Here is a 16,123-nt window from a genome sequence, read left to right on the forward strand (position 1 = left end):
ATGCGAGGACAGGCTGCGCGCACACAGTCCGGTTGTGCACTTATGCTGGACTGCAACATTGTATTTTCTGGTTTACAGCAGTCCGGCATTAGGGGTCTCCAATTGGTTCAAAACTCTGCTGCCAGACCCTTGACAGGAATCAGGAAGTTTGACCACATTACACCCATTTTGGCATCTCTTCACTGGCTTCTTGTCCCTGTGAGATCAGATTTGAAAGGTTCTGCTATTAACTAATAAAATTATTTATAGACTAGCTCTTCCCTACTTAGCTGACCTAATTAAACCCTAAGGGCACAGGACTACTTTGTTTGCCTAGTGTGAATAAAAAGTCTGCATGCCATAGATGTTTCTCTTATCATGCCCGTTTTGTCGAATGATCTCCCTATGGAGATAAAACAGTCAGATTCTGTATAGACTTTCAAGTCCAGATTTAAGACGCACTTATTTTCCCTTTCGTATGGCTATCATACTGGCATAGTATGGTACTATGCTTCCTACCCTTTTAAATTCATTTTATTACTTTATCCAAAGTCTGGGTCTGTTAAGTCGCATTCACACCGGGTGCGACGTGAGCGACAGGTTGCCATGTAATCCCTATGGAAGGACGTGTTGCGGCGCCATGCCACGCAGCGCAATGCAATGGACGCGAATGAAGGGACACAAGTGAAGCGATTTTGAGTGATCGGCGTATTTGTAGCGCGATATTGCGTCACATCACGTCACCCTCCTCCCCAAGTTGAAAAATCTGAATTTTCGTCTTGTCGCGCCACGATGACCAATCAGGGACTGGATATGTAGTGACGTGGAGATGTCTGGAGTCTGACTGTGTTGGATGTGAACATGTCCTGTCTCTGGTAGCCAGCCTGTGAGCAGGACTTATGTCCCTTTTGTCCTTTGGGGAAGAGCGAGCTGCAGCCCCGCAGCAGGGGGAGTGGACTTTTTTTTTTTTTTTTCACGTGTGCATGCGAGCGAGCGAATTCGTCCGTGAAGATTATTTCATTTATTAACTACACAGATGTATAATAAAACAAATGGTGACTGGTTTCTAAACACAATTATGACCGAGTTTTTGGGGGAAGAGTGAGGAGCAGCCCCCAGCAGGGGCAGCGGCGTTTTTTTTTTTGTTTTTTTATTGTTTACATGTGCGTGCGTGAATGGGACAGGAGGTATCAAACTGGGTCCTGTAGAGGCGGAAGGACTGCTATATAAACTAAAACTGAATTGAACTGAAAATGGACGCGTGCTGTTGGGCCATGAAGGAGTAGCACAAAACAGATCTACTGTATTTTTATTTTTTCTGAGGACCGCTGTGGAAATAAATCTAATGTTGCCAGGCCTGCAATGCCCCCCCCCCCGGGCATGCAGTGACAGCGGGCTTCACCTGTGTGGAGAAGGTGGATGAAGCAATTGGGATTTTGTTTTTTTCCCTCCACTGACTGTGAGGACGTCAACGGAAGTTCAGAGACACAGATGCTTGACGTCAGACATGCAAGTTTTCCACAGAAATACAGATTTCCGTTTTGAGATTTAACCCCCCCCAAAAAAACGATCATGCGGATCCACAGATTGCTCTGCAGCTCCATCAGGAATGACTTCCTTCAGTGTTTTCATCAGCCAGCGTGGCCTTTGTCAATTGTTCTGACCTTTAACGTGTCCAAAAGCCGTATCTCCACGTTAACATTTAAAATCAGTTCTCAATATTTTTCCACGGCGTGAACTGCTGATTAACTGCAAAGCTTGTATAATTGTAATTTTGTGTTATGGTAACTTTATTTTAAAGTTGGCAGGAAAAAAAAATTGCGGTTTGTTCTGAAGAAACACCGCAGCTCTGCAGCAGATTTGTTTGTTCACGAGATTGTTTACAATAAAGGTATAAAACTTTGGTCCTGGTCCATAATTTTTCATTAAGCAGTTGAATCCATTAATTCCCAAAAAATAATTGCTATTATTTAAACTTTGAATATTATTATTACTTTTAAACCGGCCATAACTTCCAATAGTTTATTTCTTTTGTTTTTTCCAACTGACTCTGACCCTCAAGTCCCAGAAAAACCTGTAAACCAATAAATCTAATAACTATGGCCTTACTTTCATAAATGTTAGCAAATGTCATCACCAGCACCTTATCCTCCAAGTGTGTGATGTTGAGGTTAGCTTGTACAGCTGAAGCAGAACACTGTTAAAAAGGTCAGTGTTTGGGAAACTACGCTGTCAGATATAACTTTATTGTAATTTGCCATGAGGACATTTCTTGCTAAACAACATATAAACATTACTTTGGATGTCATATCCAAAAGTCAGTACTGCCAGTATGACCTTACCTTGACAATTCATTCACAGAAAACTAAATGTTTAAACATTCACTCCTCTCCCCCCGCCCCCAAATTACTGTATTATATTATTGCAGTATTTTATTATTGTATGACTTTAATATTGTATTTGTTATCAATTTAATTTCATGCAGAACAAGATGATTTGTGATTATGCTGCAGATAAATACAACATATCAATGTAGGAAATAACATTTCAAAATCAAATTCAGAAATATATGGGGGGGTGCAAAACTAGCAATCACCCATTTCTATTTAAAAAAAAAAAAAACACCCGTCCTACTTCTAAAGTTGTGTGATACTAACTTTATTGAAATCCTGCTGTAAAAGTGTGCAAGCCTGCGTACCTGCTATCTAGATATGTACGTGTAGGTGCGGGACGGTGACCGCCCCTCTGACTGGCCATTGGTGGAAACATTAAGGAAGTCCCAGATCAGAATGGTGTCGTCATGAGAACTGCTGATAATCTGGAACTCATCAAACTGGAGACGGAACACACGGCCAGAGTGCTCCTGAAAACACGTAAAATTAGAAATGTAATGTAATGTAAAATAGGAATGTTTGTAAAAGAATGTCAGCATCAATACAGCAACACAGACTTGACACACCATAAATCCTGATTCCACTACCAGTGCACACTGATGCCATTGAGAAAAACATCATGAAACTCATTCTTTGCTTTTTATATGTGTTGTGGACAAAACATTACATTTTTGGTGGGCGTTTAATCAACTTTCTTAAAAAAGAAAAAAAAAGTGGGCTCATGCTCAGTCTTGAGCACACTGATGCATGGATATGCTATCTAAAATGTTTTAGGTGTAATATCCACCAATAGTTTGCCTGATTTTTCAACCTACAAACAAGGAATTTGCCAATTTTACAAGGGATTTTAATCCTTTAACACCACTGGCTGCATTTTCAGTTTTTGGAATGTGACCAGCTCTCTGCCCTGTGCACAGCTCCCAAAATGCTGTGAGCCCCCGGGATCACATGTCCACCTCTTTTGGCTATGACCTGAGATCAGACAAGATAACTCCCTGAATTTAAGCATATTACTAAGCAGAAGGATTCCCTCAGTCGTGGTGAGTAAAAGGAAGAGCCCAGCACTGAATACCCATCTTATAAATGGATGTGGAAAATGTGGTGTACGGAAGACTACTATGCATTATTGTGAAAAATAACTTTATAAGTTATGGGGGGGAAAGATGACTATGCATCGACCACCTCCATCTCTGTGGCTCTGATCACACCCCTAGCACCAATGCTGATAAAAGCTGGGCTGAAATAATTGATCTATAAATTAATGAATATACAGCATTACTTCATCTGTTAATTTTCCTTGGTGTATAAAAATAAAAGGAAATTGTCCCAATCGGTGTGTGTACTATTCAGCCCAAAGTAAGGTCTTTTTAACTTCTTTTTCCACTCATGGTTGCTGGATCTCCGTGTTGATTTGGCACGTTTTATGCCGGATGTCCTTCTTGATGTAACTCCACATTACGTGGAGAATGAACATGGGTGGTCTTCAAGTGGAAACCTTCTCTCTAAGCAAGGGCACCAACTGTAATATTTTACACCTACCAATCAAGAATTTACATTCATCACTAGAGTTGGGTATCGAGAACCGGTTCTTTTTGAGAATCATTAAGAAATTATTTGATCCACCGACATCAAAAGCCTTTTTGCTTAATGATTCCCTTATTGGTCCTTCAGAGTGGCCGCTATTTTTGAGGGTGTTTGTGGGAAAAATGATCATTTCTCAACACTGATTGCAGACCCTGCAGGGGGTCTGTAATCAACCGCTTCTGTAACAGCTCCGCTTTGAAGACCCGCTGAATCATTGGTTTTCTGCTTCTCTGCTTTTCAGAAGCGGAAAGTCCGCTTCTTAACCCCTCTCAAAGCCATTAAAAACTGTCAATCGTGAGTCACTTCTGTGCGGATTAAAGTCACTAACTGGGACTCTTGTTGCAGGCAAGAAACGAAAATCATCCTCCGTTCCGTTCGCACAGCTCCAAATGCTGTGCCACTCTCCGCCGAGTCAAGTTAGAGTCTGGCCGGAATTAATAACTTCAAAGCGAATCGCCATTTCAAATCAAATGACACCTCTTTCCAAATGTTGTAATACAAACAAACTACAACCAACCAAAACGTTTTTTTTCTCCCAAAATGAGACGTTCTGCATTCTTTATGAATTACACTGACGCTGACGTGCAGCACAGCTGGCTAAGCTCAGCGGTATGGAGTGACATTTATGCCATTAATGTCTGAAAGGAAATGCTTTTGACAAAAACTACAGACTTTGTTTATTTCTATTTATGTGAAGAGATTAAAGATCCACCATGTAGAGCTTATTTAATCAATCAATCAATCAACTTTTTTCTTGTATAGCGCCAAATCACAACAAACAGTTGCCCCAAGGCGCTCCACATTGCAAGGCAAGGCCATACAATAATTATGAAACACAGTCTACGTCTAAAGCAACATAACCAAGGGATGGTCCAGGGTCACCCGATCCAGCCCTAACTATAAGCCTTAGCGAAAAGGAAAGTTTTAAGCCTAATCTTAAAAGTAGAGAGGGTATCTGTCTCCCTGATCTGAATTGGGAGCTGGTTCCACAGGAGAGGAGCCTGAAAGCTGAAGGCTCTGCCTCCCATTCTACTCTTACAAACCCTAGGAACTACAAGTAAGCCCGCAGTCTGAGAGCGAAGCGCTCTAATGGGGTAATATGGTACTACGAGGTCCCTAAGATAAGATGGGACCTGATTATTCAAAACCTTATAAGTAAGAAGAAGAATTTTAAATTCTATTCTAGCATTAACAGGAAGCCAATGAAGGGAGGCCAACACGGGTGAGATATGCTCTCTCCTGCTAGTCCCCGTCAGTACTCTAGCTGCAGCATTCTGAACCAACTGAAGGCTTTTTAGGGAACTTTCAGGACAACCTGATAATAATGAATTACAATAGTCCAGCCTAGAGGAAATAAATGCATGAATTAGTTTTCAGCATCACTCTGAGACAAGACCTTTCTGATTTTAGAGATATTGCGTAAATGCAAAAAGGCAGTCCTACATATTTGTTTAATATGCGCTTTGAATGACATATCCTGATCAAAAATAACTCCAAGATTTCTCACAGTATTACTAGAGATCAGGGAAATGCCATCCAGAGTAACGATCTGGTTAGACACCATGCTTCTAAGATTTGTGGGGCCAAGTACAATAACTTCAGTTTTATCTGAGTTTAAAAGCAGGAAATTAGAGGTCATCCATGTCTTTATGTCTGTAAGACAATCCTGCAGTTTAGCTAATTGGTGCGTATCCTCTGGCTTCATGGATAGATAAAGCTGGGTATCATCTGCGTAACAATGAAAATTTAAGCAATACCGTCTAATAATACTGCCCAAGGGAAGCATGTATAAAGTGAATAAAATTGGTCCTAGCACAGAACCTTGTGGAACTCCATAATTAACTTTAGTCTGTGAAGAAGATTCCCCATTTACATGAACAAACTGTAATCTATTAGACAAATATGATTCAAACCACCGCAGCGCAATGCCTTTAATACCTATGACATGCTCTAATCTCTGTAATAAAAGTCCAGAGATCAAGGACTCAGTGACCAATTTCATATTTATTTACTTTAAGACTCAATAAACTGTTGTTTCACAAGATTTCACAAGAGATATTGATAAGTAAATCGATAAAGAATCGGATTGATAAGCAGAATCGATAATGGCATCGATAGATAAAATCTTAATACCCATCCCTATTGATCACAGATGTAAGTTTACATTCACATCATCTCCACTGTACTTCATCTGTGATGTGGACTCTCTGAGGTAAAGCAGTTTGTAATTTAGAGCCACTTTCACTCATACACCCGTATGTGTGAAATGTTCCTGTATGTGAGCAGCAGAGTGGTAAAGATCAACATACACACAAAGAAAACTGGAGCAGAAGTTGAAACAGTTAATCATCCCTTCTAGTAACACTGTCACCTCAGGGGACAGCAGGGGGCACCGCCTGCATTGCATGACTGATGACTGAAGTGAGAAGTGTTGCAGAGCTATAAAAGTTGATCCCCTCTTGCTTGCCTCTACTGGTGGTTGGCTCTCACTGCGGTATTGTATCACTTCCTGTTCCGGAGCACAGCAGTGTTTTTCTGTATCTGTTAGCTGTTTAATCTGCGCAGTTAGATTGATCTAGTTATCTAGATTACGATTTGTTTCCCAGTGTAATCTTTACGTGCCTTAACTAAAGCACTCCTTCTGCTGAATCACCTCTAAATTATTTACACATTATTCACTTTGCGTGTTTTTAGGAATCCGCTAGCTTAGCGCAGCTACTAGCTCTTAGCCGATTTAGCATGGCGGCTTCTCCTGTCTCTCCCGCACGTTTCTGCTCTGGGTGTGAAATGTTTACTTATTCCTCGGCCTCCTTTAGTAGTAACGGTACTTGTAATAAGTGTAGCTTATTCGTAGCTTTGGAGGCCAGGCTGGGCGAATTGGAGACTCGGCTCCGCACCGTGGAAAATTCTACAGCTAGCCAGGCCCCTGTAGTCGGTGCGGACCAAGGTAGCTTAGCCGCCGTTAGTTACCCCCTGGCAGATCCCGAGCAGCCGGGAAAGCAGGCTGACTGGGTGACTGTGAGGAGGAAGCGTAGCCCTAAACAGAAGCCCTGTGTACACCACCAACCCGTTCACATCTCTAACCGTTTTTCCCCACTCGACGACACACCCGCCGAGGATCAAACTCTGGTTATTGGCGACTCTGTTTTGCGAAATGTGAAGTTAGCGACACCAGCAACCATAGTCAATTGTCTTCCGGGGGCCAGAGCAGGCGACATTGAAGGAAATTTGAAACTGCTGGCTAAGGCTAAGCGTAAATTTGGTAAGATTGTAATTCACGTCGGCAGTAATGACACCCGGTTACGCCAATCGGAGGTCACTAAAATTAACATTAAATCGGTGTGTAACTTTGCAAAAACAATGTCGGACTCTGTAGTTTTCTCTGGGCCCCTCCCCAATCGGACCGGGAGTGACATGTTTAGCCGCATGTTCTCCTTGAATTGCTGGCTGTCTGAGTGGTGTCCAAAAAATGAGGTGGGCTTCATAGATAATTGGCAAAGCTTCTGGGGAAAACCTGGTCTTGTTAGGAGAGACGGCATCCATCCCACTTTGGATGGAGCAGCTCTCATTTCTAGAAATCTGGCCAATTTTCTTAAATCCTCCAAACCGTGACTATCCAGGGTTGGGACCAGGAAGCAGAGTTGTAGTCTTACACACCTCTCTGCAGCTTCTCTCCCCCTGCCATCCCCTCATTACCCCATCCCCGTAGAGACGGTGCCTGCTCCCAGACCACCAATAACCATCAAAAATCTATTTAAGCATAAAAATTCAAAAAGAAAAAAATAATATAGCACATTCAACTGCACCACAGACTAAAACAGTTAAATGTGGTCTATTAAACATTAGGTCTCTCTCTTCTAAGTCCCTGTTGGTAAATGATATAATAATTGATCAACATATTGATTTATTCTGACTTACAGAAACCTGGTTACAGCAGGATGAATATGTTAGTTTAAATGAGTCAACACCCCCAAGTCACACTAACTGTCAGAATGCTCGTAGCACGGGCCGGGGCGGAGGATTAGCAGCAATCTTCCATTCCAGCTTATTAATTAATCAAAAAACCAGACAGAGCTTTAATTCATTTGAAAGCTTGACTCTTAGTCTTGTCCATCCAAATTGGAAGTCCCAAAAACCAGTTTTATTTGTTGTTATCTATCATCCACCTGGTCGTTACTGTGAGTTTCTCTGTGAATTTTCAGACCTTTTGTCTGACTTAGTGCTTAGCTCAGATAAGATAATTATAGTGGGCGATTTTAACATCCACACAGATGCTGAGAATGACAGCCTCAACACTGCATTTAATCTATTATTAGACTCTATTGGCTTTGCTCAAAAAGTAAATGAGTCCACCCACCACTTTAATCATATCTTAGATTTTGTTCTGACTTATGGTATGGAAATAGAAGACTTAACAGTATTCCCTGAAAACTCCCTTCTGTCTGATCATTTCTTAATAACATTTACATTTACTCTGATGGACTACCCAGCAGTGGGGAATAAGTTTCATTACACTAGAAGTCTTTCAGAAAGCGCTGTAACTAGGTTTAAGGATATGATTCCTTCTTTATGTTCTCTAATGCCATATACCAACACAGTGCAGAGTAGCTACCTAAACTCTGTAAGTGAGATAGAGTATCTCGTCAATAGTTTTACATCCTCATTGAAGACAACTTTGGATGCTGTAGCTCCTCTAAAAAAGAGAGCTTTAAATCAGAAGTGCCTGACTCCGTGGTATAACTCACAAACTCGTAGCTTAAAGCAGATAACCCGTAAGTTGGAGAGGAAATGGCGTCTCACTAATTTAGAAGATCTTCACTTAGCCTGGAAAAAGAGTCTGTTGCTCTATAAAAAAAGCCCTTCGTAAAGCTAGGACATCTTTCTACTCATCACTAATTGAAGAAAATAAGAACAACCCCAGGTTTCTTTTCAGCACTGTAGCCAGGCTGACAAAGAGTCAGAGCTCTATTGAGCTGAGTATTCCATTAACTTTAACTAGTAATGACTTCATGACTTTCTTTGCTAACAAAATTTTAACTATTAGAGAAAAAATTACTCATAACCATCCCAAAGACGTATCGTTATCTTTGGCTGCTTTCAGTAATGCCGGTATTTGGTTAGACTCTTTCTCTCCGATTGTTCTGTCTGAGTTATTTTCATTAGTTACTTCATCCAAACCATCAACATGTTTATTAGACCCCATTCCTACCAGGCTGCTCAAGGAAGCCCTACCATTATTTAATGCTTCGATCTTAAATATGATCAATCTATCTTTGTTAGTTGGCTATGTACCACAGGCTTTTAAGGTGGCAGTAATTAAACCATTACTTAAAAAGCCATCACTTGACCCAGCTATCTTGGCTAATTATAGGCCAATCTCCAACCTTCCTTTTCTCTCAAAAATTCTTGAAAGGGTAGTTGTAAAACAGCTAACTGATCATCTGCAGAGGAATGGTCTATTTTAAGAGTTTCAGTCAGGTTTTAGAATTCATCATAGTACAGAAACAGCATTAGTGAAGGTTACAAATGATCTTCTTATGGCCTCGGACAGTGGACTCATCTCTGTGCTTGTTCTGTTAGACCTCAGTGCTGCTTTTGATACTGTTGACCATAAAATTTTATTACAGAGATTAGAGCATGCCATAGGTATTAAAGGCACTGCGCTGCGGTGGTTTGAATCATATTTGTCTAATAGATTACAATTTGTTCATGTAAATGGGGAATCTTCTTCACAGACTAAGGTTAATTATGGAGTTCCACAAGGTTCTGTGCTAGGACCAATTTTATTCACTTTATACATGCTTCCCTTAGGCAGTATTATTAGACGGTATTGCTTAAATTTTCATTGTTACGCAGATGATACCCAGCTTTATCTATCCATGAAGCCAGAGGACACACACCAATTAGCTAAACTGCAGGATTGTCTTACAGACATAAAGACATGGATGACCTCTAATTTCCTGCTTTTAAACTCAGATAAAACTGAAGTTATTGTACTTGGCCCCACAAATCTTAGAAACATGGTGTCTAACCAGATCCTTACTGTGGATGGCATTACCCTGACCTCTAGTAATACTGTGAGAAATCTTGGAGTCATTTTTGATCAGGATATGTCATTCAAAGCGCATATTAAACAAATATGTAGGACTGCTTTTTTGCATTTACGCAATATCTCTAAAATCAGAAAGGTCTTGTCTCAGAGTGATGCTGAAAAACTAATTCATGCATTTATTTCCTCTAGGCTGGACTATTGTAATTCATTATTATCAGGTTGTCCTAAAGGTTCCCTAAAAAGCCTTCAGTTAATTCAAAATGCTGCAGCTAGAGTACTGACGGGGACTAGAAGGAGAGAGCATATCTCACCCATATTGGCCTCTCTTCATTGGCTTCCTGTTAATTCTAGAATAGAATTTAAAATTCTTCTTCTTACTTATAAGGTTTTGAATAATCAGGTCCCATCTTATCTTAGGGACCTCGTAGTACCATATCACCCCAATAGAGCGCTTCGCTCTCAGACTGCAGGCTTACTTGTAGTTCCTAGGGTTTGTAAGAGTAGAATGGGAGGCAGAGCCTTCAGCTTTCAGGCTCCTCTCCTGTGGAACCAGCTCCCAATTCAGATCAGGGAGACAGACACCCTCTCTACTTTTAAGATTAGGCTTAAAACTTTCCTTTTTGCTAAAGCTTATAGTTAGGGCTAGATCAGGTGACCCTGAACCATCCCTTAGTTATGCTGCTATAGACGTAGACTGCTGGGGGGTTCCCATGATGCACTGTTTCTTTCTCTTTTTGCTCTGTATGCACCACTCTGCATTTAATCATTAGTGATCGATCTCTGCTCCCCTCCACAGCATGTCTTTTTCCTGGTTCTCTCCCTCAGCCCCAACCAGTCCCAGCAGAAGACTGCCCCTCCCTGAGCCTGGTTCTGCTGGAGGTTTCTTCCTGTTAAAAGGGAGTTTTTCCTTCCCACTGTAGCCAAGTGCTTGCTCACAGGGGGTCGTTTTGACCGTTGGGGTTTTACATAATTATTGTATGGCCTTGCCTTACAATATAAAGTGCCTTGGGGCAACTGTTTGTTGTGATTTGGCGCTATATAAAAAAATTGATTGATTGAAATTGATTGATTAATTACATTCACACAGTGGCTGTGATCATGCTGTCGGACCTGTTGTCTGGATTTTGGCTGTGTGTGTGTGTGTGTGTGTGTATGCGATCATTTGGACACAGGCTGTTGGACCTTAATATTTAAACATGCTTGTCGCAGCCTTCTCCTGCATTTGAGTGCACCCAGAGTAGGAACAGGGGACTCAAAGAACATTCCTCCACCAGGGAGCACTGATTTCTTTAGGTGTAAAAGTGTCTTTGGTGTGAATTGCTGGCATAAAACATGCTCATAGTGGTTGGCACATCTTAATGATACTCACCACTAGAGTGCGAAGACATAGTGTGCTAGCAGGGGCTCGTGGATCCAGAGCTGCTTGCAGGTCCCACACCTTGATCTTACTGTGGAGACGAACATGGGACACCACAATGTCAATCACAAGACTGCATCTTTGCTGCCGAGGCAAACCTAAAAATGATAAAACTCACCCGTCATAGGCGCCGCTGACGATCCTTTTGTTGTCAAAGCGAATGCAGCGTACAAGCTCTTCATGACCTTCCAGCACTCGCAAACATGCGCCACACTCTATGTCCCATAACCTGAGAAAGAAGAGCCTTTGTAAATGATGCAAAGTTCCTACACCAGTACATGTGCTTCTCAGGCACCACCCTGAATCTGGATCATTTTCACACTGCAAACTAAACAACTTTGACGACATGCAAAAACAGCTAAACAGGAACAACTTCTCTAAAAACCTTGAGTATCGTGTCTTCTGATGTCACATACCGTATTGTGTTGTCAGATGAGCCACTGACCACCAGACGATCACGGTACTGCAGACATGCAATGCCCCGCTTGTGACCATTTAGAGTACGTACAAACTCACAAGTGCTGGTGCTCCATACCTAAGGGGTGGCCAACATAAAGCTTTGTCAACAAATAAATGAGCAAAAAAAGGCTATTTTTTCCATTTTGAAACAAACTGATAAAACTTTCCTACTCTACTGAGTTTATATATTTACTTTTTTTTTTTTTTTAATGTCAGGAGATGCTGTCCAATTCAAACACTGTCAATGTCAGATTCCTTGTGTTCATCCTCCTCCTCGTCTGCCCCACTCACAAAAGTGACAGCCATTTATAAGCAATATGAGAATCTATGCTTTGATAAAAAGAGTTTGTGGTCTGAGTTTTGCAGAGACAAACAAAATTTGGGTAAAAAATGTGGCTCTTTAAAAGGTATGGTAGGAGATCATTTGTGAAACTTTTTTGGTACCTATAATACTTGATATCAGAGCTCAACCGATACAGGATCTTTTAAAGCTGATACTGATTTTGGAATTTGGCTATTCTACAATCCAATATATCAACAGGATTTTTTTTTAAACCCCACAGAAGCACCTATCTTGAAGATTTCCCCCACAGACTTATTTTTGTGTAGATTTTGTAATGAATTCTCACCAAGACAACATGCCAGAATGTAGTCTGAAATTAAACTGGTTTAACTGACGGTGACCTATATTTCAAAAGGGTGGTATTGGCTAAAGGCCCCTCAGTGTCTTAAGTAGTGAGTCATTTTCTCCAATATGATGAATGCTTCTCAGACATCAATGGGCATATACAAAGTGGATAAAAGAAAAATAATTTAAGGTTTGTAAATTGTCTTTTTTTTTTTTTTTACCATTATCTATTGTAAGAGCCACACACCTGAGCCAATTTAAGTTAAAAAAAAAAAAAAAGCAACGGTGGACTCTTTTCTGCTGGACAGGTCAGTTAGTCATGTTGATACTATGATGCCAACAACGGCCTTTTTGTCATTGTATATACAAACAATGAAATATGACCTATGCATTTAACCCATCCCTTCAAAATTATAGACCAATTTCAAAATGGCCTTTTATTTCTAAAGTTTTAGGAAAAAATGGTGGCCAAACAGCTAAATAAGGTTTTAACTGAACATAATATTTTGAATAAATTCCAATCTGGGATCCGTCACTTGCACTCTACGGAAATTGGCCTGCTGATAGTTTCAAATGACATTTTAATGCGCAGAGATACAAGTTGGTTTTTGCAAAATGGTTTTTATCTTTTGCACAGTTATCCTGTGGTGTGCCTCAAGGCTCTGTTCTGGGTCCTATATTATTTGCTCTATATTTGCTCCCACTTGGTCATGTTCAAATTTCTTAAAAGAGGTTTCTTACCAGTGTTATGCGGATGACATCCAGCTATATACTTTATTCACTCCTCAAACGATTTCTGGAGTCTCTGCTCTTCAGAACTGTGTTGAGGTTATTGGTGGCTGGATAGCAGCTAACTATTTGTCCCTTAACACAGCAAAAACTGAGGTCCTTGTTTGTGCCCCTGGCGAGTTCATTCCCACTGTGGTTGGGAGCCTTGGTTCTCTGGGCCCTTTTGTTAGCTCAGCAGTCAGGAATTTAGGTGTTGTGTTTGATCAATCCCTCAATATTGATGTGTATGTTATTGGGCTGGCACAATCTAGTTTTTTTTCATTCGCGTAATATTCCCGTCTGTGCAGGATTGTGTCTAGAGCCGAGATGAAGATGATCATTCATGCGTGTGTCTCATCATGTCTATTACTGTAACTCCCTGTTTTTTAGCCTTAGCAAGTCCTCTCTGGACCGCTTACAAAGTCCAGAATGCGACTACAAGGCTTCTTACGGGGTCATCAAAGATGTTGCATGTAATACTGATTATTTCCACCGACTCCCCATCCATTTTAGATTTCAATCTAAACTTTTGGTCCTGACTTTTAGAGGCCTGGATGGTCAAATACCACCTTTTATCGCTGAGCTACTACATCTGTATTTGACAAGTAAGCCTCAGAGGTCTTCAAATCTGTGCCTGTTGTTGGTTGTGCTTCAGACAAGACTGAAGACCAAGGAAGACTGTGCTTTTGAGGTGGTGGCTCCTAAAATGTGGAATGCATTGCCTTTGGGCCTAAGTTCTGTGGACTCGATCAAAATTTTTAAGTGAAGCTCCATACACATTTTTATAGGCTGGCTTTCACCGAGGTTTATTTGTTTTATTTATCTGCTGTTTTTAATTTCTTTGTTCTTATGTGAAGCACTTTGTGACTTTATCTTGAAAGGTGCTATACAAATAAACTTTACTTACATCCTAATTACACACAATCCAATCACTAGGAGCAGTGGGCAGCCACAGTCTGGCGCCCGGGGGCCAACTCCACATGTAGAGACGCTGAATTGGTCATGGGCCGACAAAGGAGCAAACCCTAAATGAGCATGTGTTTGATTGTCGGAGGAAACTGGAGTGCTTGGAGGAAATCCACACAGACAACATGCAAACTCCACACAGAAGGAACAGGCTGGAAGCAAACCTAGGATCTTCTTGCTGTGAGGCAATTGTGCTAACCACTAAGTCATCATGCAACCAATATATGTTGGCACATTAGCTTTGAATGAGATCAGTGGTGATGCAGATTCCACCCCCACCCCTAGAGTTTTTTTGGTTTTAAGAAGTAATTATCCAGTCCTCCGTACCTGTGAGCAGGCACTGTGTCTTCTTGTGCTTTGGAGGAAAGTTTGAAGGAAGGGGCATGTACTTTCTTGACTGCATATATTTTCAAAATCTTGCTTACTCTTTGTGGCTTTCTCCTACCATACCTTTAACAGAGAGTTTTTAGTACAATACCAAAGAAAGCACCTGCACCAGACACACTTCTTATCAATTCTGGTAAATGTGTAAATATGATAAAAGCACGAGTTATGTAGGAACAAAAATGACTTGAAAACCAGCCATAATGTTTGTTACCTTGATGGTGCGGTCTCCTGAGGCGGACACAATGTATTTGTCGTCAAAGTCCACCACGTTGACAGCAGCACGATGTCCTACCAGAACACGACGTAGACTAATATCAGTCGGTGAGGCCATGTCCCATACTGCAATTGAACGATCCTTGGAGCATGTGACCATCAGGCCATTGGCAAAACGCAGGTGAAGCACTGCCTCATTGTGATGGATCAGTGTATTCAGCACCTCTCCCGTCGTCACTTCCCACACCCTTTGGCCAAAAGCAGAAGAAAAAGAGGACATGAAACGAGGAGAAAAATGATGGCGAGACCACAACAGTTAGGACAAAGGTGACAGAGGCAGGAAATGAAGAGGGAATTCAGGAGGGTACAGGACACAAAGAAAAACGGGCAAGTGGAAAGAAAAATAAAATGAAACAGTGGGAAAATTGGTCAAAAAAAAAGAAAAGAAGAAAGGACGACTAAAGACAGAGCGGAAAAGACAAGTAATGGAAGCGGGGGAACACAATGGAGACAAGAGAAAACTGTTTATTCGTTTTACAATAACTCAAAGTTAACTCAGAGTTCACGTGTATGCACAGATGCTGCATGTGCATTCACACATAATCTCTCAACGATGCAACTAAACCCCACTAAACTATGAGAATCAGCTGCAGAACACACTGGAAAAGCTGACATTCAAACTTACAAAGTGCCTGTAGAATAGTTGCTAAGGAAGTGAAGTCACATTTTCCTTGGATACTGCCCAGAAATTACAACTGAAGTGTGAAGTAATAAGAGAATAAATGTTGAGCTTCTGTGTGCAGTAGCCAAGCAAGTGTCAACACGCATGGTCAAGCCAGGTCTTTAAGTGACCACAATAAAACATATCCCACTATTGATTATAATCAAGTACATTTAACAGAGAAATAATAAACTTCAAAGTCTTATATTCCAGTTGATACAAAGTACATTTACTGACAGGCTGTGAAGAGCTGCCACAAAGTAAAATGGCCACCGTCTGCCATCATCACTGGGTGTGGAACATTTGCATTATGAGTGAAATTATGTGAATTGGTACTGTTACTATCAACATTTTACAAGTACTGTGACTTAAAAAAGATTTTTGTTCAAAAGAAGACCTGAAAGTTCAGCTACAATTTGCTAAAAAGTACATCTGAGATATAAGACGAGATTTGACATTTTGGTGACAGAAAATCCTCCTCTGTCCCACTTCATCATGAAGCTGTATAACTGGGGATACAAAATGCAAAACATTCACTATGCACAATTTCTCCAAT

The 16,123-nt window shown here is 40.9% G+C and overlaps 1 protein-coding gene across 4 annotated transcripts in view; it reads right to left on the reverse strand.

Annotated features, from left to right (window-relative positions):
- Positions 1-16,123, reverse strand: part of fbxw11a (F-box and WD repeat domain containing 11a) — a 69,012-nt gene that overhangs the window by 1,892 nt on the left and 50,997 nt on the right. For all 4 annotated transcript variants that reach the window (XM_034181136.1, XM_034181135.1, XM_034181134.1 and 1 more), the window contains 5 exons: positions 14,845-15,094; positions 11,842-11,960; positions 11,544-11,654; positions 11,378-11,456; positions 2,678-2,842 (listed from right to left, as the gene is read on the reverse strand). In XM_034181136.1, coding sequence (XP_034037027.1) covers positions 2,681-2,842; positions 11,378-11,456; positions 11,544-11,654; positions 11,842-11,960; positions 14,845-15,094 — 721 coding nt within the window. In that variant the 3' untranslated portion in view covers positions 2,678-2,680. The remainder of the gene's footprint in view (positions 1-2,677; positions 2,843-11,377; positions 11,457-11,543; positions 11,655-11,841; positions 11,961-14,844; positions 15,095-16,123) is intronic.

This window comes from Thalassophryne amazonica, chromosome 11, assembly GCF_902500255.1.
Source record: "Thalassophryne amazonica chromosome 11, fThaAma1.1, whole genome shotgun sequence".
In the NCBI taxonomy this organism is placed as follows: Eukaryota; Metazoa; Chordata; class Actinopteri; order Batrachoidiformes; family Batrachoididae; genus Thalassophryne; species Thalassophryne amazonica.